The sequence below is a fragment of the Gigantopelta aegis genome, chromosome 9, assembly GCF_016097555.1.
Source record: "Gigantopelta aegis isolate Gae_Host chromosome 9, Gae_host_genome, whole genome shotgun sequence".
Lineage (NCBI taxonomy): Eukaryota > Metazoa > Mollusca > Gastropoda > Neomphalida > Peltospiridae > Gigantopelta > Gigantopelta aegis.
Window position 1 is genome coordinate 6,815,269 of NC_054707.1, and position 26,087 is coordinate 6,841,355.

At 36.6% G+C, this 26,087-nt stretch overlaps 2 protein-coding genes across 5 annotated transcripts in view; one reads left to right on the top strand and one right to left on the bottom strand.

The window, feature by feature from the left end:
* The window catches only part of LOC121380405 (inactive phospholipase C-like protein 2), a 169,690-nt gene extending 167,331 nt beyond the window's left edge, over positions 1-2,359 (bottom strand). The window contains exon 1 of one of the 2 annotated variants that reach the window (XR_005958929.1): positions 1,799-2,359. Coding sequence is in view for 1 of the 2 variants with exons in the window: in XM_041509200.1 (XP_041365134.1) it covers positions 1,799-2,054 (256 nt within the window). In the remaining variant the exon portion in view is untranslated. The remainder of the gene's footprint in view (positions 1-1,798) is intronic. The other variant, XM_041509200.1, reaches the window with a different exon arrangement.
* A 110-nt stretch (positions 2,360-2,469) lies between these two features.
* The window catches only part of LOC121380406 (ubiquitin carboxyl-terminal hydrolase 44-like), a 33,088-nt gene continuing 9,470 nt past the window's right edge, over positions 2,470-26,087 (top strand). Inside the window, exons 1-12 of one of the 3 annotated variants that reach the window (XM_041509202.1) lie at positions 2,470-2,505; positions 4,883-5,334; positions 7,420-7,497; positions 9,068-9,108; positions 10,129-10,287; positions 16,413-16,463; positions 16,830-16,896; positions 19,114-19,286; positions 19,847-20,045; positions 21,389-21,513; positions 22,498-22,647; positions 23,960-24,195. In XM_041509202.1, coding sequence (XP_041365136.1) covers positions 5,230-5,334; positions 7,420-7,497; positions 9,068-9,108; positions 10,129-10,287; positions 16,413-16,463; positions 16,830-16,896; positions 19,114-19,286; positions 19,847-20,045; positions 21,389-21,513; positions 22,498-22,647; positions 23,960-24,195 — 1,384 coding nt within the window. In that variant the 5' untranslated portion in view covers positions 2,470-2,505; positions 4,883-5,229. Of the gene's footprint in view, positions 2,528-3,645; positions 3,761-4,882; positions 5,335-7,419; positions 7,498-9,067; positions 9,109-10,128; positions 10,288-16,412; positions 16,464-16,829; positions 16,897-19,113; positions 19,287-19,846; positions 20,046-21,388; positions 21,514-22,497; positions 22,648-23,959; positions 24,196-26,087 lie in introns of those variants that run through there. The other 2 variants (XM_041509203.1, XM_041509204.1) reach the window with 2 other exon arrangements.

A 26,087-nucleotide genomic window follows, 5' to 3' on the forward strand; every position in this document is an offset into this window, starting at 1 on the left:
TCCGAACCCAGTACCTACCAGCCTGTAGACCGATGAAATAAAGGAAGGGAGATTATTTAATATCTTAGAAGGCTTCACAGATTCATTGCGTAAGAGTTTTGGTGACATCACGTGACAATCGTCAATCTTGAAAAAAAAGACCCAGGGCAAATTTGGTTTGGGGCAAAACGACCCGGATTCGTGGCAAGCATTCAGGGCTAGCTGTGGCACTTAACAAATTTGCCAGTTGTGAATTTTAAAAGGACATACAACCGTGTTCGGTGTATCGGCGCACTTGGTATTTTGCTCAAGTATGCTTAGGAAGTTGTCATGTTGTCGGTGTTTTTAACGAATTAAAGTTCAATTTCTTTTTCAATGGTTAATAAAGTATCAACATATTTATTGTTAAGGGTGCAATTAAAAAAAAAAAAAAAAGAATTATCAATAATTATATCATAATTTCTAAATAAATCATTCACCTGTTTTCGTGTATATAAACGCGAAGTAGGTCAGCTTATTGATGTTAAGAATGTTAAAACCAGTCTGAAAACACCTTTCCCGCATTTTTTTAATTATAGTAAACAGTATAAATGTAATTATTTTTGTTCCATTATTTTTATTTAAACTGAAAAGGAAAACACAGACAAATGCATACAAAACAAAAATTTTACACCTTAATTGACAGTCATTCCAGTTCACAATTGTCACATTGTTATAAAAAAATAATAGCGAAATAAGATCCACGTATGTACACAATCTACCCGAGAAAAATAAAATCCATGTAGGCATCTTAGCCATGCATGACAATGAACATGTATACATCTGTAGTACTGTGCCACTCAAGAAAACGATTTCGAAACTGATCATGAGATGGGTCATGTGTGATCGTTCATTTTTATAGTAATATTTTTAACAAGACAAAACAAAAAAGTACTAAAATAATTTTGGGACAATAGTGTAGCGTTTATGGGCTAAAAGTGAGGTCATGGGCGGTCTATAAATAGCGGGGTCTACGATTCACATCTACTGCGCCGAATCACCGGACATGCAAATCGTTTTGGATACAAGTGGGTGCCTATATTTATGCACCATTTTAAAATGTTTATTTACTACAGACATAAAACAATTTGTAGTGTATTTCAGATTATGCACTGCTTCATTGGTGAGAGACACATTTTATTAAGTATTTCACAGTGTTCACATAGAAAATGGTCCTTGAATGCTTAGGTGCGCCGATACACCGGACAGCACTGTACCCTAGTTTTTAAACACTACAGTATATTTTTCATTATTAGAGCTGTTTATGATAACTGAAATCAAATATTACTTATATTTTATTCTTTAGATTATTCATTTTTGTAGAACTGAAGTATTTCTGGTCATCCTGGTGTTTGTTACTAATGTTGTCCATTTTTTACGGGTTAAAACTCGGGTATGTGCCTTTAAATGCAATTGGTATTTTTTAATCTTAATTTAGGCCTAACTGACAGTTTGTTACAAAAATAAAAGTTATGTTTTTGCAACTTTTAAAGTTTAACAGATAATTTGGCGAATTTTTCTGAATACCCAGATCTAGACCTGGGCTGCACTCTATGATTCTATCGCTTGAGCTAAATCCCAACTCTTTCAGCCTTTGGGGCGGGGGCGTGGTGAATCTAGGGGGCTGGTGCCAGTGGGCATCTCTGATATCGTAAAAATGCATACTGCAATCAAAATGTCGCTGCCGTCTTGTCAGACGATCAACTGCCTTCTATCGGTTAATGTGACACTTGTGTAATGACACGTTACACAACACTGATGAAAACTGTACTGCACTTACCGGTTGCTATTTTCCGTTCAGTAGGCATGCTACTGAAAGATACAGTCTTCTTCCGCTGAGGACGTCTCCCAGCTCCATCCTTGTTCATCAGGCTGCTGCGTCGAGGTAAAACCTGCTCGGGAATATTTAGTGAACTGCACGGTTCTGGTTCACTCTCCTCGTGTTTATCGTCTGCATCGCCATTAACAAAAATATCCTTTTCAACGACGTTTTGCTGATCCGATTCCCCTATCGGGTCCTTTTCGTCGTCCGCCATCTTACTCTTAGCAATTCCTTAGAGCAGGCTATTGTCATGCTAGGGTATCATACATCATTGATAAACATGTTGTAATGTTGGTAGATTCCATAGCTAGTTTGCATACGCATGGATTAGATTTATTTATATTATAGAGATGAATGCGAATTATTGTTTTAAAAGGATTGTTTTTAATCCGAAATCCAATGAAGAAACTGAAAATGGACCATTCCACGCACTTCGGGGGATTCAACTGACAGTGTTATTCGGCCGATTACGAAAAATCGGCAATATAACGGAAAACCTTCGAAGCACAATTTCCAAATCGTTAGTCTCCCGATTCATAAATATTTATTTATCTCAGTTATCTCCCTTATGCGTTCAGACAATAAGGTTTATTTTCACTGGCAATATTGGGTGAATCATTGAGTTAATTGGGGGAAAAAAATGGCCGTACAAGGGATACAGGGAGGTAACTGTTTTATTTATGAACAGTAAGGGTTTGTTTATAAGCGGCACAATAGATTTTTTTCTTTTCCTCTTTTGTTCTTTTAAAGGGAAGCGGGTTCGGGTTCCTTACATGTGCTACTTAAAGAATAGGAAACATGGTTTTGGGGTTATTTAATTTTGTTCATAGTAGTGAACATGAAATCAAGGTTTTATCTTGAAATTTTATATTAAATTTGTAACAAAAACAAGCTAATGAGACGCATTTGACTCTGGCACAGTAACTGAGTAAGTCAGTTTGTTGACATGCAGGTGTAGCCTAAGTTAATTATAAACCAGTATTTAGACATATAATTATGTAACTTTATATTACTGGGTTGTCTCACTGGAAAGCACTTGACTTGTAAAATGTATTCATCATTCATGTGCACATAACAAATTAAATATAATTTTTAAGTTGCCAGTATGTATCATCAACATCCCTAACTGTGTTATTATGCTTCCAACAGCGTTCAGTTTGTTTTCTTGTGCATGGTTCGCGTAATCAACATCTTATTTGATGTCGTCTGCTTGTCGTTCATTCTTCACAGTTCGAGAATATTTTCATCAACAATAAAGTTCAGACAACTAAGTATCTAAATATAAAACTTTACAAACCCCCAAAACCATTAATTTTACTAAGTAATTTTTGTTTATTCCTTAAAATTACTGATATTGGATCTACTTGACTCGTAGAAATTGTCTTAAAGTTAAAATGGAGGAAGATTAATTAACATTCGGTGCATGTCATATGACCTCACAAATGCCAGATCAACAGGGCCAAATCATTTGATTTTTATGATTTTCATGCCCCCTGGTACATTGTTTTTTTGGTTCAGTTATTATATTTGATTTGGAAAAGGTATGCTGCATTTGTGTGCCCCTACTGTAGGTAATATTAAATATATAGAGAATATTATAAATACAAGCTTGTGTGTCGTACTGATTTTACGAAACGAGTGTCAGGATTTTTGTATTGCCCAAAAGAAAGCGAGGGTAATACATCAATCCTGACATGATTTATGTGAAATCAGTACGAGTCACACACACGTGTAATAATTTCTTTATTATCCATATTATTATTGTTTTCTTTATTAATAACAAGACCCATCTCAAAATGTTTCAGCCACAACTTGAAGGAAAGGACGAAATAATGTCGTATTTCAAATGTGCAGTCTGAGCTAAGACTGGAGAAGCAACTTCATGTTATGACGTCGCTTTCCAAAATTACGTCATTACACGTGCGCTTTGTATGATTATTATTAACTCGGTTATGTTGAATCATATGAATAATAAAGTCCATTCAGGACAATTGTAAATAATTTTAAGTGTATAAATTAATTAACTAAGTTAATTAAGAATCAATTCATTAGAAAATTTATATTTTACAAACTATTCACTGATATGAATGTAATGTCTGTATTGACATCAAGTGTTAGCCAGAGGCGGATCTAGGTGGGGGGGGGGGGGGGGTAGGGGCCCGGCCCCCCTAAATTTTGCAATAGATATAATTTGATTATATATTAATTTTAAATTTTTTACGATCTCCCTCCAAACCTCTCCAAAGTTCCCTTGGCATTCCAGCTCATGTCACTGGGTCCGCCACTGTTAGCAATGGGTGTTGGTAAAACGTGGACCAGACCAGAATGCTTGACAAACTGAATTTTTTCTTTTAAAAAATATTAAACAAAGTGTTCGTCAACTGTGCATGGTTAAAAAAACATATATTTTATCATGTAGTGGCTTTAAAAATGAAAAATGAAAAATGCAGAAAGGTTATTTTGTCAAATGCATGTGCCTCGATGCAGTTCGAGACTACCACACTTTTATGTTTTCTATATGGTGTTACACTTTAGTTTACTGGAATGGATTTGTTTTATGTTCATGTTGTTGATTTTTTTCGTCAACTGATTGAAATATATTTTATTTTATGTACTGTAACTTAAAAATATAGAATATTCTTTCCGTAAGTATTGTATTCATGTTTTTATCATTAGCCGAATGCAGTTTGGGACGTCGATAGTACCATCAGTCACAAAACTGCTGGGCTGATGACAAAAACACAAATACAATACTTACGGAAGGAATATTCCACATATTTCTGTTACGGTATGTGAAATAAAAGGAACATAGGTCACTCTAACCTTAAAAAGTAACACTAACCCAATTAAACATAAAAAAATAAACAGTATAAGACAAATCCATTCTAGTAAACAAAAATGTAATGCCAACCAGTAAATAGGAAAGTGTGTTAGGTTTTTAAATGCATATAACCAATGATTAGCCAATGATTATTAAATAAATAGTGGTATCTTTAAAACAAAACAAATTTTAACAGAGCATACATGTTGGGTTTTTTCTAGTTTTTTTTCATATAGTCTGATGTAAACTGGACACTGTGTGATGCAAACTGGACACAGTCTGATATTAACTGCATACAGTCTGATATAAAGTGGAGACAGTCTGATGCAAAGTGGAGACAGTCTGATGCAAACTGGACACAGATGTAAACTGGACACAGTCTAATGTAAAGTGGACACAGTCCCATATAAACTGGACACAGTCTAATGTAAAGTGGACACAGTCTGATGTAAAGTGGACACAGTCTGATGTAAAGTGGACACTGTCTGATGTAAGCTGGACAGTCTGATGTAAAGTGCAAACCGTCTGATGTAAAGTGGACAGTCTGATGTAAACTGTAGACCGATCGATGGATCACTGTCAGCATCTGAAGAGTCATTTAGCTGAGAACCCGTCCTTCTTGAACCCAGAAAAATGGATGTGTGCCGTGTGTGGAACAACCGAGAGTGTTTGGGTATGATGTATATTTAGAGTGAAATCGATATATGTATTCAAATATTTGTATGTTCTGTTTGAATATACATGTAGAGAGTCAGGGTTAAGGTTAGCGACTGAGTTAGGAATGGAGTACCTGTAGGATTATGAGCATCCATGGTTCGGGTTAGTGTATGGGTTAGGATTAGAGTAAGGATTAGCATTGGTAAGGACAAGAGGTTAATGTCAGGGTTAATTTTAGTTATAATGTGAAACAAAATAAGCATTATAAAAGTAAGAGAGATGTGTACTGTGAATAACACTATTTTATTACATGCATAGACTTGTCAAAGTAATCTGCTTTCACAATTGCACTTTATTACAGATTATATAATATTAATATTCTTTTGAGAGACTTTACTTAAAAACCTCATATATCGGATAGCCAGGTGCCAACATTAAAACAGCCTTGTATTAGATCACCTCTGCATAATAGCTTAATCCATGTCATGTACATTGGGGTGAACGTAGCCCAGTGGTAAAGTGCTCCTTTGATGCACAGTCAGTCTGGGATCGATCCCATCGTACTATTTCTCATTCCAGCCAGTACACCATGACTGGTATATCAAAGGCTGTGGTATGTGCTATCTTGTCTGTGGGATGGTGCATGTATATAAAAGATCCCTTGCTTTTAATTTGAAAAATGTAGCTGGTTTTCTCTCTAAAACTATATGATATGTCAAAATTACCAAATGTTTGACTTCCAGTACATAGATAAGTATCATACATTCACTTTAAGTATTTTTATGAATATGGAGCCAGAGGCCTAATTCACTAAACTCTTGCAACTTTGAGATCTTGCAGTGCAATGCTAAAAAACTTTGTTGTCTAGCAGAGTCTAAGAGACCTTTGTGAATTAGGCCCCTGGTCTCACACTGGAACCAATTCTTGACAAAAAAGAAGAAAAAAAGTGATTAATTTAAGGGATATTTTATTAGCCCAAGACTAAATCAGGGCTAGTTCTGCGACTCGACAAATTCGCCAATTGTGAATTTTAAGAACAATTGGTGAATTTTATTATAATTTGGCAGAATAAAATGTATGTAATGATTGATATTTTGTTTAGCATTTTAAAAATAATTTAGCAGAAATTGTTGATCATCCAAAGCTAGCTCTGCTATATAGTAAAGGTCATGGCCACTTTGTATAGAAATTAGCAATTGACTAATTTGGCTATGTACAGGGTAAACCTTGATTGAATGTTTGAAATGAATGTTGTCTCGTAAATGTCCGTTTTGTATTGTACTGTGTCAGTGTTGTTTTGTATTACAAATGTGTCATCTGTCATGCATGTTATATGGTAGAAATGTCAGGATCATCTTCTGTGAAATAAATCTTTTACAAATAGTTACTGACAGTCTGTCTGTGTTTAAAAATGTCTTTGTTTTTATTAGTATTGTTAACCATTGACTTGTCTGTCATGACAGTCACTAAGATGTAAATTATACATGTCAGTTTTGTGCTATTAATGGAAATTAATGTTTCTTCATTACCTTAAGAAGGAAGTTATTAGTTTTTTTGTTGTTGTGTTTTAAATAGAAATTGATGTTGTAGTAGTACATTTTGCTATGAATGGCTGCAGTTTCCGTGCATTAGGAAGTTAAACTCTGTCTTATCTGATGTGTCTGGCACTGTATTGAAATGAAAATAGTTTTTTTTATGAGCTGGTGTATTACATGCATTAAGGGACCATTCATTGCTATGAGACAAGACATAAATACCTGCATGCATGTGCACTTTTAAAACAAGAACAAAATATCAGTAAAAATAACTATGGCAAAATTGCCATTTGTTCAAGGGGGAGGTGGACAATATGAAAGAAAGTGTATTTTTTGTATACATAACAGTTCAACCGTATAGAAATAATATCTGAAGTGAGGGGCACAATCGCAGATTTATATTGTTATTTAAATTGTGTAGGGCTAAAAAACCCATACACGAACATCCTCAAGTGTGGTGGTGGGGTGGGGGGGGGCTGTACTTGTTGATAGTTGTGAATGATCCATAAGAAGTGTGTATGTTTTTTCTCTGGTGTATCTGAATGTTGTGCTTTCTTGTGATGCAGGCATGTTTGAGCTGCTCTCACGTGGCATGTGGACGGTTCAGTGAAGGCCACGCTCTCAATCACTTCACACAGACCAAGGTGGGCCGATCGTCGTCTTTCTTCTCTGTGTTTCTGCGTGTCCAGTGTGTTGTTATCATTCGCCTTACAGTTGTAGTAGTTTGTCATAGATATATTAAGGGGCTGATTTACAAAGCCTGTTTTTGACTTATACCCGTGTAACAACATGTACAGTAAAACCTCGCAAAACAAGACCCTCTGTAAACCGGAGTTCCCTCCAAAACTGGACATTTTTAACAGTCCCTTTTTAATAATCTATATAGAACTTAACCTCTAAAACAGAACATTTTATTTGTTCCCGAGGGTGTCCAGTTTAAAGGTGTTTCACTGTATTTACAAGTCGTAAACAACTGTACTTAGAAAAGCAGGCTTTGTAAATTCGTCCCTAATTCTTTAATTAGTAATCCACATTCAATCTATTAAATCTATATTATTGTATTCCAGACTTTGCAGTGAACAAAAAAAAAAGGAGGGGAGTGATTAATTGCTCTCCTACTTAAATTCTGAGGAACTATAAGATATTACCATAATTACCATGTTTAATGAACATGGATACATTTAATCCTTTTGCTAATGGGAGCTAAAAATTATTCTCCTTGATCTAGCCTGGAGCCAAAGTGATAACTCCCCACCGGCCTCGGTGGTGTCGAGCTTAAGACGTCGGTAATAAGACTGGTAGGTACAGGGTTCACAGCCCTGTACCAGCTCCCACCCAGAGTGAGTTTTAACAACTTCACCCTCTTCTTTCTCACTAACAATAATTAACAATTAATCCACTGTCCTGGACAGACAACCCAGATAGCTGAGGTGTGTGCCCAGAACAGCATGCTTGAACCTTAATTGGATATAAGCATGAAAATAAGTTGAAATGAAATGATAGCTCCCCATAAACCAACAATACTAGTACTAGTATTTTTTTAAATTTTGTTACTTGCTTTAGTTAATAGTTCCGTGAATGAATTATAAATGAATTATAATATAATTATGTTTGTGTTCTGTTACATAAAGTTCTACAGTATAATAATTTCTATAGAAGTCGGCTGTGCTATGATATTATGTTCTTTAAATGTGTGTATTCTGTAATGCCTGTTTATTACTTGAGTTATTAGTGCAGTCAATGTATTTTAATATTAGTTACATCATATATTTTAAAAATATTTAGTTATTTCCTTTATGCCTAATTTAATTTCAGTACTAGCTATAATAACTTGCACAATGTAGTGTGCTAGAAAGAGTGCAGAGCAAATAGTAAAGCAGGGCCGTATCCTGGTCAAAATCCTATGAAACAAATGAAACACTATACAAATGAAACACTATACAAATGTGTATGCTATTTTCTGGAGTAAAAAACAAGAAAAAAGTGAGGGTACGGCCCTGTAAAGCAAGTACATAGTAATGTCATACTCTTTATCTTTCGTCTCCTATCAAATGAAGCCCTTTAACAAACATATTGGTTATAGCATCTTGTTAATGCCACAAACAAACTTTGTTGGACATTGTCCACAGTTAGGAAGATGTAATCCTTCATGATTATGTTGTAAAATTATAGGTCTTTCCATTTCTGATGATTTCTGTTGATTTTCATTTCCAGCACCCCATTGCCCTAGAGTTGAACGAGAAATATGTTTACTGGTAAGTGGCTCTCCTTTTCTTTCAGTGACGTTTTGATGATGTCATTTTGTTGTCATGACTACTTAGATGTAGTATGGCCAGCTGAATTGTAACTTTTTACATGTGTGTATGTTTGAAAGAATCAAGTAACATGAGAACCGTAAGACATGTATCTTTTGTTTTCAAAATAAACAGCCAAATGAATAAAAGGTGAGATGTTAAACGTTTGGTAATTTTCACTGTGTTAATAAGTTAGCTCCCTTTATTTTCCCCTTCATTGCCATAACACATTTCTGTGATAATAAACTATTGGGGAAGAGGGGTGGGGGGTGGGGTGGGTGTGTGATTATAGCAGTTTCCACAATATTCTGATTTTTACAAACTGGGGTGTATACCACCAAATCAAATCTCATAGATGACAAAGGTACATGTGGCCAAATCCTTTACATGCAACATTTCAATTGACATATAAACCATGTATATAAATACTACCACCCCTCTGCCCTTAAAGTAAATCAGAAAAAATTGGGGACATAACGGGAAGCGTCTATGCCTACCCTAGTTGCACACAAAAATTGTCATGCTATTTTTAGTAGGCCCCCCCCCCCACAAGTTTCAAGTACAATTATGGTAGTTAGCACATTGACACTAGTTCAAATTAAATTGCAGGAATTTACTGGTCCGATAAAAACATTTTATTACAACACACACTGTCGCATGTATCACGAATGGCAGGACTGGTAGCCTCAACTGTGGAATGAAAAGTTTGGTTCACCTCAAACTTTGACCCACTCTGATACTATTTGGTGTATGCCTACCATTATGTCTAACGAGTATAGAATGTGAAAAACATAAAAGTGTGATATTTTGTTTTCTCCAGCTATGTCTTTGACGAGTATAGAATGTTTTGTTTTCTTCAGCTATGTCTGTGACGAGTATGGAATGTTTTGTTTTCTCCAGCTATGTCTGTGACGAGTATGGAATGTTTTTTTTTTCTCCAGTTGTGTCTGTGATGAGTACAGAATGTTTTGTTTTCTCCAGCTATGTCTGTGATGAGTACATCCTGTCTGACAACATGGACGGAGATCTCAGCTTGCTGCGTCGTGCCATCCACGCGATCGCGGCACAGTCGTTTGACGAGATGGAGTCGCGTGGCCAGCGCCTGCTGCAGAACTACTCGTACTCTGAGATGCAGAACAGGTGAATGATGACATTTCCTGGTGTATTTCTTATTTCACATCACTTGCAAAGACACTAATAGGTCAGCATTTAAATACCTAAACATACATCAGGGTGCAAAATAAGTTATAAAAATTGTATAGCAATTTTTGCTATGCAAAACTCATTTTGCATAGCAAACCACAAATTTTGTATAGCATTTTTCAAGAAGTTTGTTTTATATCTGACAGTGATTTGATGATTTACAAATGCACCAATTTGAGATTTTTCACCTTTATCTAGTATATGTATAATTGTGTAAACATCAGACATAACGTTTGTGTAAGTCATTATGTGTACTAAGCCTAGAGCTGCAACAAATCCACGCAACAAGCTATGTTGTGAATATGGCGAAATATGGGTCCAGAATAAAAAAAAGTATTGCATGTTTCTGCTTTAAATAAAAAAATAATAATTGCAAATATTTCTAAAAGTTCCTAACGAGGAATTGAGTTGATTACATGTAGCTCGGTGGAGGTATGGTTTATGAAGTGGTACATGAAGGTCCATTGTTTGGTTATTATAAATTATATTAATATGACACTGAACAATATTTGAAAAAACAACAAGGAATAAATGTTAATTAATAACCTCTTTATGTCTTAAATAATATTACCCCCCCAAAAAAAAGAAAAAAGAAAAAAAAAAAAATGTTGTTTACAAATCAATAAAAAAGGAGAAAATATTTACATGTAATATTTCAACGATATTAAATTTGTCCACTATATATTCACAGACTTTTGGGCGTTCGCAATTTTACGACCAGTGAGTGTGCCATGTCCATGAGACTGATCGCTAGCTAGGCATTTTCTACCCTCACCATTCAAATAATGTTATAGGATAGGATATACTGGAGGCCAGGGGCAAGTTAAACCGAATGACCACTCCGGGAACCAGTCATATTAGATTCAGGGGTGCACAAATGTGAAATTGTGATAGTTGCCCGGTGGGCAACCAGTAGCTGAAGTTTGGTTGCCCAACATCATCTCTTGGTTGCCCACATAGAGTATTTCATAAAAAGTTTTGTGAATATAATTTTGAACTGTCTTTAAAATGAAACTGAAATTTAAAATGTTTTTATTATTATCATTACTTATCAGTTTAAACATTATTTAACTACAGCTCATCTTCGCTTAGGCTGAAAAAAGGTTTGTTTTGTTTAACGACACCACTGGAGCATACTGATTAATTAATCATCGGCTATTGGATGTCAAACATTTGGTAATTCTGACTCGTAGTCATCAGAGGAAACCCGCTACATTTTTCCTAATGCAGCAAGGGATCTGGTTGGAACGAGAAAAAACCCAATCAGCTGAATGTATCCACATAGGCGTTTCGATCTCTCTTGGGCTGTCACAGTCATAATACTTTGATGAATTCAGGGCTTTTTATTTGCCATAATGAAAATGTTTTAGCCAAAATTGTTTTGTGTAGTACTGTATAGAGTATTTATATATGAATATGAAAATGCATCTTTTTCAGCTAATTATGTACAAACTGGAATACATCTGAATAACAAAATTATCCCCTGATCAAAATCAAAGACAGCAGTGGGGGTAGGGGCAGTTAATACATTAGCCTACTTTGATTTTTCAGTGGGTGAGGGGAGATATGCAGTTGGAAGACAATGCCTTCTGCAAACACACCCCAAATTCTATGGCCTATGGCATTAATAAAAATCTGAGAGCCAATAGTCTTCTTTTTTTAAACGGTGCTCATTATTTCTGTAAAATATCAATCTTTATTTTGGTTTGAACTGCTTTTAATTTTATTTTAAAGTAACCCATCTATTCCACACCCCAAAAATTTCGTAATTTGTGCCATTTTGTTGATTTCCGCGTCGTGTTATATGCTTGTTGTTGATTTCAGCTTGTAAAATACGTAACCTAAGAATGCTGACTTCACATTATGACTACAATCCCTTTACGTCAAATGGTTTTGATTAAAAAGATAATGCATTCAAATTTTACGGTCTTTTTAAAATCTAGCTCACAGTCAACAAATTTATATAATATTTTATCTAACAAATATCATGATTATTTTTAACTAATTGTATTCAGTGTACGTTTAACCGCAATTTGTATAAATACTGCATGTTCCTTTCCCGCGATCGCGAAATGCATGAGTGCGAAATTAACAAAGACAACGGAAATAAACAAAATGAAACAACAATTAAGTATTCATTGATGCGAACAAATATTTGGTGGTGAGGTTTTTTCTCACAAATTTACATCAAGATTTACTTGCGTGTAATCATATTGTTTAATGTCTGCAAGTCTCAGCTGACTGTCAAGCGTGACCTATATACACACTGAGAACAGCCAACGGACGTTTTCCAAATGTTCTCAAACTATGTGATTGGTTCCCGACGTGGACATTGGGTTTAACGTGAAGCACATAAACCAGTTTAGCGGACATTTTTGTTTTGCTCAGTCTAGCTGAACTCGGTCCTAGCCTACTCGTCTTTGGCCCTGAACTAGCATGTGTATTGAAACTGACACGCAATTTCGGTCCGTTTTTATTACTTTGGCTCAAAGACTTTACAGAGTTAAAATAACACGCTACAGATTTTTCAGACTTTTCTTGCATACATGTTGCCATTAAAATTAATAACTGTTGATTATTAAAATAAGCAAACACTGTTATGCTGAATTCTTGATGACACCGCTTCTCGTTACCAGTCGCGAGATCCCTGTTAATATTTGGTATTATTATTATATGTTAGGTGTCGGATAGAATATGTAACTGATTGTTCACATCAGAAGATAGAAAATGGCGTAGCCAAATTTTTTTGCTCAGAACTGGATGGTTGTTGGTTTAGTCTGTGGCCTTTCATATGTCTTGTGCCCTTTGCTAATAACCACCATTCTGAAACGTATCTGTCTGCATTGAACTCGTCAAAATCATGCACAGTGGACGCTGAGTGGATGGCAGCGTTAGGGTGGATATTTATATCGCCTGTCAGTCAAGTTATCAGTTTCGATACTTTTGAATTGCCCGTGACTGTCCGAGTGTCGTGAAGTTTTGTTTTTCATTTTACTTGTTTTATGATTTTCAAAGAATGGTTGCCCACAACATATTTTGGTTGTCCCGGGCGCGCGGACAACCGATTTGTGCACCCCTGAGATTGCAAATGTTTAGCAAAAAACGGCTGGCAGAACATAAGCAAGTCAGATTGTTCGTGAGCACATTTCCACTTTTGCTTTCTGGGCCAAGTTTAGCCAGACCGAGCAAAAAATGTCCGCTAGACTGGTTTATGCGTTTCACGGTAAACCAAATTGCGAAGTCAGGAACCAATCAAATAGTTGGGGCTGCCATCCATCCTCAAACCAACAGGAAATCACGTGATCGGCCTTTGCTAGCATTTTCACCTCAGTTTTGGCCATCAATCGTAATTTTGTTTATTCATACAAAATGAAATTTTATTTAAAGTATTTCATTATTATTATTAACAAATTTATTAACCCATCCGGCATGAATAACGTAACTAAAATTCAATAATAATTATTTTTACTTGAATAAACTGTTGAAGTTGAACAGGTTTTCGTTGTACCACATTACCGATGAAAAACAATGCAACTATTTCATTTATTAATTTAAAAAAAATATATATATATATATATATAAAAAATTCAAAATAAAATGTGGGTAATACCGAATAGTATTAACGAATATGATTTGCCAATCAAATAAATTATTTTTATTGGCCAAAGTGTCCTGAGTTGGGCATTCGGAACTTCTCAGTATGCCAAATATACTCTTCAAAAAAAGAAACGCAAAAGGGTACAAATGGGTTATAACTCCGATTTTATGTTTCCTACCGGTTCATGCTTTGTGAATATAAGGTCATTGCATGTCCCAAACACATTCCCATGGTTACATTCGATAAAACGCAGCTACTGTACAATAAAGTTCCAAAATGTGAATATTCGCAAAAACGCAGCCACGTGCAAACCATGTCACCACTGCACGTGCGTTGTCTGCACGTGCAACATGAACACCGACAGTATAAAAGTGCAGGGTGTTCGCTTGCCTGGCCTCTGTATCTGGCCGTCAGTTGACAATCCAGGACATGCCACGTCTCAGTGAACCGCGGAGAAACAATGCCATCGGCCGACTAGACGCAGGCGAATCCAGAACGGCCGTTGCCAGAGCATTCCATGTGTCCCCAAGCACCATCTCCAGACTGTGGGACCGTTACCAGCAACATGGATCAACACGTGACCTCCCTAGATCCGGTCGACCACGGGTCACTACCCCCGGGCAGGACCGCTACATCCGGGTACACCACCTTCGGGAACGATTGACTATTGCCACCTCCACAGCCGCAGCAATACCAGGTTTGCGCAGGATATCCGACCAGACCGTACGGAACCGCCTACGTGAGGTAGGAATTCGTGCCAGACGTCCAGTTCGAGGTGTCATCTTAACACCACAACACTGTCGACTCCGACTGCAGTGGTGCCAGATTCATCGACAATGGCCTCAACTGCGACCCACGTCATGATGGAAGATGTCGCGTGAACGTTATGCGGCAAACTGCGTGCAGGAAGTGGACAGATTCGGCGGGGGTAGTGTCATGGTGTGGGCAGCCATCTCACACACTGGCAGAACTGACCTGGTCCACGTGCAGGGCAACCTGAATGCACAGGGCTACATTGACCAGATCCTCCGGCCACACATCGTTCCAGTTATGGCCAACGCCAACGCAGTGTTCCAACATGACAACGCCAGGCCTCACACAGCACGTCTCACAACGGCTTTCCTACAGAACAACAACATTAATGTCCTTCCTTGGCCATCGATATCACCGGATTTGAACCCAATTGAGCATCTATGGGACGAGTTGGACCGACGCCTCCGACAGCGACAACCACCGCCCCAGACCCTGCCCGAGCTGGCAGCAGCCTTGCAGGCCGCGTGGGCCACCATCCCCCGGGACGTCATCCGTACTCTGGTTGCTTCAATGGGCAGGCGGTGCCAGGCAGTTGTCAACACACGCGGAGGCCACACCCGGTATTGACTCCAGATGACCTTGACCTTGACCTTGGTGGTGTGTCCTATCACTTACTCACAATGGACTAGAGTGAATTGTGAACAATCCTGCAACATTTGGTAATTATCGGACTCACCATTCAATAATTAAATCAATTCTCCAAATGTTACGACAATGTGGTTTTGCGTTTCTTCTTTTGAAGAGTATATTTATGGGATATGGGACCTCCGACCTTGCGTGCCTCTTTCATAATTTGGGGGCAGGATGTAGCCCAGTGGTAAAGCGTTTGCTTAATGTGTGGTCGGTCTGGGATTGATCCCTATTGGTGGACCCATTGGTCTATTTCTCGTTCCAGCCAATGCTCCACAACTGGTGTAACAAAGGCTCATGGAAAAATGTAGGTTTCCTCTGAAAGCCTATGTCAGAATAACCAAATGTTTGACATCTAATACCCGATGATTAATAAATCAATGTGCTCTAGTGGTGTCATTAAACAAAAAAACCCTGTAACTTTATCTTCTCTGCTGTGTCTATTTATTGTGTTTTGACTAATTATACCATTGCGTTTATCTTCTTTGCTCTGTGTGTTTACTGGCTGTGTTGCTGATGACAAAGTTCAGTGTCTTACTTGAGGGTTGTGGGTCTTGTTTGCAGATTTGGACGTAATTCTTTAAACGTGTTGAAAATGGGAGTGGGCTTATACAACATCAAATATGGTAAAGCTGGCGATCCTGTTTACAGTAATATGGTTATACATTGTCAGCACACCGCAGCTTGTGGCTGGAGCTTTTTGAAGGCAGTCACAGTGTAAACAGTTAGGAAATAAACGAGAGACATCAACTCGACGGTGTGAGAAATAATGCAAACTTTGGAACCCCAAAACTGCTGTATTGGAAACAAACTTTCACTTAATTCTTTCATTGATTGTTTTTTAAATTGTATTTATTTACCACAGTACTCTGATGAAAATAATTTTTGAAAATAAAACATTTGTAGAAACATTTCATCATACATGTCACAGATATTTGAGAATTATCACTATATTATATACTAGTTTATTAAATGAGTTTATCAAATAATTACTAATATTTCTTTGATCTTTTTTTTTTAGAACAAATGCGGATGAGATTGATAAACTTGCTACTGCAGACTGCCATTATAGGTAATATTGTTATTTTTTATTATTATTATTTTGTTTTATTTCTAAAGAAATAATAAAATAACAGTGAAAGTTGTATGTATAATATATGTGGCAGTATATATCTCTTGTTTTTTTGTTTTTTTGCTATTGCCTACCAGATATTATGAAATATTGTAAAATGACTAACATTCTTGGTTATCATTATTTATTTTACAAATAACAGTCAAGAAAAAATAATTTTGGAGTGGGAAAATAAATCCTGTTAAATATAGATAAAACTGATCAGTTAAACTTATGAAAGTAATATTTATTTCTAAAATTAGTTTTTGTACATATAAATGAAAAGCATTTTTGCATGATGTTAATGATTTATGTTCTTCTTTGTAGGAAATCCCTCCTTCAAAAAGCATTCAGTGCTTGGTTTCACTGTGTCCTACAGGAAAAAGCAGATGAGGTAATATATTCTGTGTACACATTGTATGTCATCACTAATGTTCAGCTTTATCATGGACTTCCAGTATTTAAGCCAATGCAGGAAATTTCATTGTATTAAATTAGATCATATTTTTAAACAGGAATCTCTCCTGGGTTACAAAAAATAAAAAAAGACATTATTATATGTACTCTTAAAATGAAGGAAACATAGCAACAAATTTTGCTATGTTACATTTACTTGTGATAAAAAAAAATCCTGCAGATTAATTGATATGATACATAATTTTTGCATAATTAATAACTTGATAATGTACATGGCTGTTAACTGTCCGTCGTGAGACGGATTTCCGTAGTCAGAAAAATTGTGGAAATTATTTTTTGTCAGGTTTTTTTTTTTTTAAATGAGAATCACTTCGGCCGTTTTCGGTTTCCGTAATGTCAGCCCGATCGCGTCGGACGTTTTCTTTGCCCCACTGACCCCTTTTAGGGACCCATCCCAGGGTATAAACTACTATACATTTTGGGGCCGGTGAATGGCCCCATTCCCCTAACGTAAATTCCCAATCCAATATCAAACTTTTCACCAATTAGACCCTTCAACCCAACAGTTTCCCAATAAAGATTCCCAAAGTTGCTCTTATCGTGGACACTTGAACTCATAAAAATGTTTACAAATTTAGCTAATTGTATATTTTTTTTTAAAAGGACATCGAAAAAGTTTCGTTTTGGTTTTCCGATCGATTATGAACACGTGACAAACAACTGACCTGGATATGCAAATTAGGTGTATCCTGTTTTGATAGTCTGTTGTATCGTAGTTTTTAGTAATGCCTACATTGTCTGATATAATATATTTTTGGTAGAAGAATATAACTTTTTGTTTTAATCCATCCATTTGCGTTAACACATATTTGGGATCTATCACAACACGTCCAACCCTAGTGGTATATGGACACGTTAAATTGCTATCTATCTATCCAATCCGCTATTTACGGACGTAGAAAGTAAAAGTATTGACTTAATGTGCATCCTGCACTACCATTTGCTGTGCTATTTTAAGCAGACGATCTTATTTTGTAAAAAGGTGTGTACATATGTTTCGTACTGTTTTTTTCTCAGATATTTAAAAAATCATGTTTGGTACGGTTTTTGTAATTAAACCCCCCTAAACAAACCCGTTACTACAGTAGTTGTAAGTTAAGTGAAGAAAAACCCCCTAATTTAAATGTGCTACTCACTCCCTTTGAAGTAATGGCCGTACCCGATGTCACACCATGTGACGAACAGCACGTGCGAGTTTGAACACTGTTACAATGTAATAGTTCTGCTGGGAGATTATTAGATTGCGTATTATAGATATTGAGACTTAATAAAATTGATCCGGTGAAAAATTAACATTTACCGACCAGCGGTATGTTACTTCTTTATTATTTACGATTGAATAATGGGGTCATTCAAGAACTACTCAACGTGCACTAAGGAGAGTAGGAATTATGGGATGTGTGACAAAACGTAATTTGGTGGGGGGGGGGGGGGGGGGTATTGTGCAACATAATGTTAATTAATAAAGTATGCAACCAGTCATTGCCGTTTTATTTTAACATATATGTATTAATAAAGACCCCAAAGTAAAATATGACATGGTCACAAAACGTTACACGAGCGAGAGTGGTATTAAAACTGCAAGATTTTGCGTTACGTGTTGTTAAATGGACACAAAGATCAACAAAGGACTATTCAACGTTAGCGTAATGCAGTATCAGACATTGGCTTTTACTCCAATTTTTAACGACCATAATGAATTTGCAATAAGACTACGGCGACCCGATGTAAATGTATTTGAATATTTGATTTGCCGTCCATTAGCTGGCGGTCAAGCCTAAATAAATAATATCAAGTAATAATGCAAACTTTAAAAAACATGTCCGTAGCTTGTGAAAGAACACAGGTTCACTGCAGGACCCATCAAATTAATGTTTTTGTCAAAAAAAAAAAAAAAAAAAAGGGTTTGGGTTGGGAGAAATACATGTTTAAAGTGGACTACAATTGTCATGTAAAACACTACCATTTTGAATGGTGATATAATCATGGCACTGACATCCGCCATCTAAACCCCCAACCAGGGCATTGCCCTGTACCTTGAAATTTCAGTCACAACATTTTACTTTTGTTAACAGCCATGAATGTAAAACTTGTGCTGTTATTAGCTTACCTCAAAATTCTTTTTATGTAAAAGTCTGTTCAGACTGAGGTGACACCGATCAAGAAAGCTAGACTGGATGGGCTATCTCCGTCTCCTGTCTCTCTCGCATCACCGTCTCTGCGCAGGAGAACTCTCATCCCCGGTGTCACTGGTCTCCGTAACCTTGGCAACACGTGTTACCTGAATTCCATACTGCAATCATTGGGGTAAGTGGTTGTGAAAAAATGTACTGCAGCATTTTCCAGTGTTGGGCTATTTAATTCTTATAAACTATTGTTGTTGCCTGAGTAGCTGATATAAACTACCTTGACTGGGCTAGCTCTGCCACTCGCCAAATTTGCCAGTTGCAAATTTAAACAACGATTGGCAAATTTTATTTTATTGTGTTATAATTGATACTTTGTTGAAAAATAGTTTAGATTTTGCACTTTTTTAATAATTTGGTGAAATTTTCTGATCACCCAGAGCTAGCCCTGCTTGACTTTTGCAGTTTTTAGCCTTTAAGCGGTGCACCACAACTGTTACATTAAACGTGGTGGTATGTACTACCACGTATGATGAAGTTTTTGTCTCTCATCCATTCAGTAAATACTTTTAGTTACTTTTTTATTTGACAAGTTTATCAGAAATAAACTACACTATCATATTGGCTGTGTTCAGTGATCTGGGTTTTATTTTAATGTTAACTGACCAAGAATATTTCAAAATTCAGAAATCTTTTGATAACTTTCATTCCAAAGTGGCTTTTTCACATTTTGTTTTACAGCCACATTGAAAAGTTCCGTCAGTTCTTTCTACACCTACAATTCTACAGTGGCCTGAGTCCACCGGTGACACCAGTCAGGTCGTCCCTGATGCCGAGATTCACCCAGACTTGTACGAGCCCGGTAACCGATGGCGACAGAGGACCGTCCTCCACGCATAACAGAACCTACAGGAGGCTCAACACCATGGACTGTTTTCAGGTAAGTAGTATTCCAGCGTGAATCACTTTAGAAAAGTGAAGTTGATGTTTACAACCCCTGCAATTCCCCATGGTAATTGCCAAAATCAAGGAGATTGCCAGGGTCATTTTAATTTTTTATGGCACTTCTGTTTTGCTGTGGACTACATTAAGTTTTTTCCATGGCATGTTTCTTGCCATAGCAAGCCTCTGAAAACTGCAAGAACGATCTTTTCATTTGTGTGTTGCTCGCACAAATTTAATTTTGCATAACTTATTTTTCGTTTGCACAGAATTTGGAGCACCATTTACTTGGGTATAATGGGTTACGCAAAAACAAAATGTGTTCCCTGGATTTATTTCTGCGTAACTGATAAATGGGTGATGGATATTTTCAACACTCAGAGGCCTGCATAGACATTTTATTAATTGCAGAGCTTGTGTTTAATATGCATATAAATTGTGAACAGTCCGTTTAGCACAAAATTAAAGTTTGTTTTGTTTGATTAATTATCAGCTTTTGGATGTCGAACATTTGATAATTCTGACATGTAGTCCTAGAGGAAATCATTTACATTTTTCCATTAGCAACAAGGGATCTTTTATATGCACATTCTTCCTAGATAGGACAGCACATACCATGTCCTTTGAAATACAAGTCGTGGGGCACTGACTGTAGCACACAAATGAATGCACTCAATACAATAAAGAATGTGCATATAAAAGATCCATTGCTACTAATGGAAGCATGTAGCGGGTTTCCTCTTTATGACTGTCGAAATGACCATATGTTTGACATCCAATAGCCTATGATTAGTAAATCAATATTTTGTAGTGGTGTCGTTAAACAAAACAAATTTAAATAAACTTTTTTTTTCAATACAATAACTTTTGCCAAGGGATGTAACTAATTTGTAGACTCACCTAAGGTGCAGGGAGTCAGGATTATTTCCCTTGATAGATGTTTTTCCCCATTGCAATTAGTGCCCCGAGATTAATACATCAAAGGCTGTGGTATGTACTGTCCTTTCCCTGGAAACCAAACACATTAACTGTACAACAGGTGTAACTGCTAGTCATAAACTTAAACTAACAATGTTTTGCAGGTCTTTGAAAATTGCAAGAACAATCATTCCATTCGGGTGGTGTTCACGCAAATCTAATTTAGCGTAACCTATTTTCCGTTCATGCATTAAATTTAGCACATTATTTACATGGACACAACAGGTTACGCAAAAGAAAATGGGTTACTGGAATTTATTTTTGCATAACTCGTAAATGGCTTAGGCAAATATTCAATTATCAGAGGCCTGTTTTGTGGAACTGGTTCAACTGAGTTAACTAACAACTGAAATTGTCTTGCAGCATTTGTGTAGCGAGATGGCGTCGACACCGGACTCGAAAAAAATGTGTGTCGGAGGATTGAGTGGCGGAGGAAATCCAAGTACATCCATCAGCCTGGATACTTCAGGGGATCACGGTGATTTCATGTGAGTGTCATAGTCAGATTTAAATAATCCATCAGCCTGGACACTTCAGAGAATCACAGTGATTTCATGTGAGTGTCATAGTCAGATTTAGATAGTCCATCAGCCTGGACACTTCAGGGAATCACGGTGATTTTACGTGAGTGTCATAGTCAGATTTATATAGTCCATCAGGCTGGACACTTCAGGGAATCACGGTGGTTTCATGTGAGTGTCATAGTCAGATTTAGATAGTTCATCAGCCTGGACACTTCAGGGAATCACGGTGGTTTCATGTGAGTGTCATAGTCAGATTTAGATAGTCCATCAGCCTGGACACTTCAGGGAATCACGGTGATTTCATGTGAGTGTCATAGTCATATTTTGATAGTCCATCAGCCTGGACACTTCAGGGAATCACAGTGATTTCACATGAGTATCATAGTCACATTTAGATAGTCCTTCATCCTGGACACTTCAGGGAATTACAATGATTTCACAAAGGCATCATAGTCACATTTAGATAGTCATATTTTGATAGTCCATCAGCCTGGACACTTCAGGGAATCACAGTAATTCACATGCATACCATAGTCAGATTTAGATCTACAGTCCTACCACTGGGGACGCCTTTTTTCAGTACTATGGAATTTACTACAAGTTATTTATTTCTGAGCTGATTGTTTTCTAAATTACACATAAATATAGTATTTTTTTATTTATTTCCAAAACACTTAACTTCAGTTTGGTTTGACATAATAAGTAATTTGTAGGTGGATGGGACAGACTATAGTTTACAAGCTTGGATGTTTCAGGGAATATTGATGATTTCACATGGGTATCGTAGTCAGTTTGGGTACTTAGTCCACCAGTCTGGATACTTCTCACAATACCTCTGCTTTAATGTTATCATGGATAATGTGTGTGTGCATGCGTGCGTGTGTGTGTGTGTGCGTGTGCACACTTTACATCTGTTTTGCTCAATCTCCAGTGTGTTCTGTGTTGCAGGTCTCTGTGTCAGGAATTACACGGTCTGTTCCGAGTGATGTGGTCCGGCAAGTGGGCACAGGTCAGTCCACATGCGTTTCTGCAGGCAGTGTGGAACTTCATTCCAACCTTCAAGGGTCACTTTCAGCATGATGCACAGGAGTTTCTCTGGTTTGCACTCTCTTGTTGCTATGACAACATTTTACTCTCTTTACTAACATAACGTTGCCATATATATATACAAATCATGTGATTTTAGCACACGAGTTTCTCTGGTTTGCACGCTCTTGTTGCTATGACAACATCTGACTATTTACTAACATAACATTGCCATATATATATATGCATACAAATCATGTGATTTTAGCACAGGAGTTTCTTTGGTTTGTACTCTCTTGTTGCTATGACAACATCTTACTCTGTTTACTAACATAACGTTGCCATATATATATGTATACAAATCATGTGATTTTAGCACAAGACTGTCTGGAATGCTATGACAACATTTTACTGAATTTACTAACATAATGTTACCGTATATGCAAATCATTTGATTTTAATGACTTTCTTATATAGTCTGTAAATTAAATAATTTTACCATATAAGTGAATGTGATCATTCCATGTATTCTTCCGTGATGAAACTTTGGTCACTTGTTTAACATCCATTCTTTGATGTTTTATTACCTACATGGTTTACAATAAACGGTTACATAAATTTGGTATTTTCCAATGCTATCTTTATTGCATGGGTCATAGTAAAACATTGAGTACTGTTTAATGATTTCCCTAGAAATTATGCAAGGCATGGTAGACCAAACACTTTTGGGGCATTTTCACCATTTTCGGGGCACTTGTTTTTCATTAAAAATACACAGAAATTAATTGAAATAAATATTAATGTAATTTATGTGCTTGCTTTAATAAATGAATGGCAAAAGATATAAAAGGCATATTTTATCAATTAATAATACCTTTTTGGGTGTTTTATAAAGGCAATTTTAGAATTAATTAGTGAAAAAGGCTTGTTTAATCTCAGGGCAGCATGGTGCTGATTAAGGCAAGATGGTGCTAGACTATTGAGGCATGGTGCTGCATCATGCTAAAACAAGCTAGGGAAAACACTACTGTTATGACACACTTCTGATATTACTAGTCTGTATAGCAGCTAAATATTTGTGGCAGTTAGTTTGTGAAATTGACAGCATTCATCGTCATGGTTGGTAACTGACCTCATTGAATGTTATTAACATTGATTGTGAACCGAATACAATCACACTTAACCTTTATTATAAACCACACTTTGTGGATAATAAATTATTACATTTGTGTAAGTGCAACACAACATTTATGGAACCCATTTGGAAATTGTTTTGTACCCCTCTCTCTTGCTTGAGGATTAAAATAATTCCCAAACTCGTTCCTTAATTTTCGTATGGCACTCCCACTCATGCCATAATCTGCGTGTATGATATTTTTGGCAGCGAGTTGTTGGACAAAGTCAGTGACGAGTTGCGCACAGTGAGAGATCTGCAGAGTCAACCGCCCGTGGTGGAGGACACATTCCAAGGGGAGTTAATCAGCACGGTCACCTGTCTTGAGTGCAACCGAGAATCGACGACCCGCGAACCCTTCATGGATCTCTCGCTCGAGTTCCCCAAACGCTACCAGATAACCTCCCCTGATGCCAAACTATCCACAGAAACATGTCATATAACAGGTGAATGTTGCTACTGAAGGCACTAACACTAGTTGTTAAGCAGTGTAAAACTCTCCACAGAAACATGTCATATAGCAGGTGGATGTTGCAGGGCGACCAACTTTTGGAATTTTCCGAAAAATCCGGAATTTTTAACCCATATCCGGAATTCTGGAATTAATGCCAAATATCCGGAATTTTTTCCAAATTCGCTATCATTTTTTTTTTTTGAAGCAACCATTTCTGCATATATTTTAAATTTTCTATATTTTTAAATCCCGAGTTTATTATTCTGCATTCTCCATTGCAACCTGAACTTGGTATTATCGACTGTTTCGTGCTATTACTAAGACGTTTGTTTATTGGCTGTATTTGTCAACAGCCGACCAATGGAAATGTTTTTGACAATCAAGTAAACTGAAGCCATGTACTTGCTATGTAGTTTATGTATTCATTTTAAAGATATTTCAAATATCATATAGCAGTTACTACGGGGCAGACATCGGTTCTATGGCGATGCATGCAAATTCGCCACGGTGTGTAAAAACTTGAACATATAACAGAACACTTGCGATCGTACAAAAATAAAAGAAACGGATCCACAATTCTCTTAAATTCTTTTCGTATGCTTCCACGTGCAACATTTCACTAAATACTATTTGCTTACCAGTAATCTGTGACACATTCATGACATTAATATTAATTAATTAATATACCTACCGATCTTGTTTTATTCAAGTAAGTTAAACTATAAAAAATGTAAATTTTTACAAACCATTAGATTTTGCTGCGAAAAGTGGACTCTAATAGTAATGTAAGCGTAATGCAGAACGTTAGGTACCAGATGTTTCGTTCCCGATTCAGTTAACCTCAAATTAGTTCGACCCCACTGATGAAATGTGGCAATGTACCTACATAAAAATAAAACTGGTCCCGAGTTTGTCACTTTATTACTAATCTGTAGGTGGGAGTGAAACTGTACTACACTATTTGCTAATAAAGTGGGGATTTTCTAAGGTTTTTTTTTTTTGGTCTGTGTGTGTGTGTGCGCACGTGTGTGCATGTATGTGTGTATAGTAACTTTATTTACACTGATGAATATATTTAGCATGTTTTACTAGACAAGCCATAAAGTAGGGCTATGTTTAAAAAGAAAGTAGAAAAATTCTGCCAATTATGTGCATTGATTTATACTTTTATTATTGAATATATAACATTCCAATAAATAATACCATTTTTTTATTTTATTGTTATGTATTTCTTTGGTTGTTGTTATTTTTTAAATATGTTAAATATGGCGCTGTTTAAATTATTTTTTATATTTTTGAAAATGGCGTTTTCGCATGCTTTAAACTATTGCTTTGAAAGGGGCGTTCGCGCGCTTAAAAATTAAAATATCAGAAAATTCCGGAAAAATATTTCCATTAGGTTGGTTGCCCTGATGTTGCTACTAAAGGCACTGTGTTGCGTAACTTTTTAACATGCTCATATATCACAGAGGTTTGGAGCATGTCTGCCCCGGAGTTCAGTCTCAGGATAGCCAGGGACCCAACCCGAGGCAGATACTGAAGGCACTAACATGAGTTAAACAGGGTAAAACTTTCTATAGCTTGTCGAGTGTGTGGGCGGCGGATTGGGTATTCTGAATCCAGTTACATTCTTTCAATGCCAATCTTCAAAATCTGTTTTGGTCTGTATTGTTTAGAGAAATATAACTTTCTGGTCAAAATACTAATTATATTTTATTTATTAGCATCAAATTCTGAATTAATTTGTTACTTATCACATATGGGGGTTTTTTGGTGGGGGGGGGGGGAAGCTGTCGTTCAACACTGATGGAAGCTCAAATGAAATAAGATAAACTACTTGATTTTAAAACTGTCACATTCCCGTTCCTATTTATACAGTGGTTG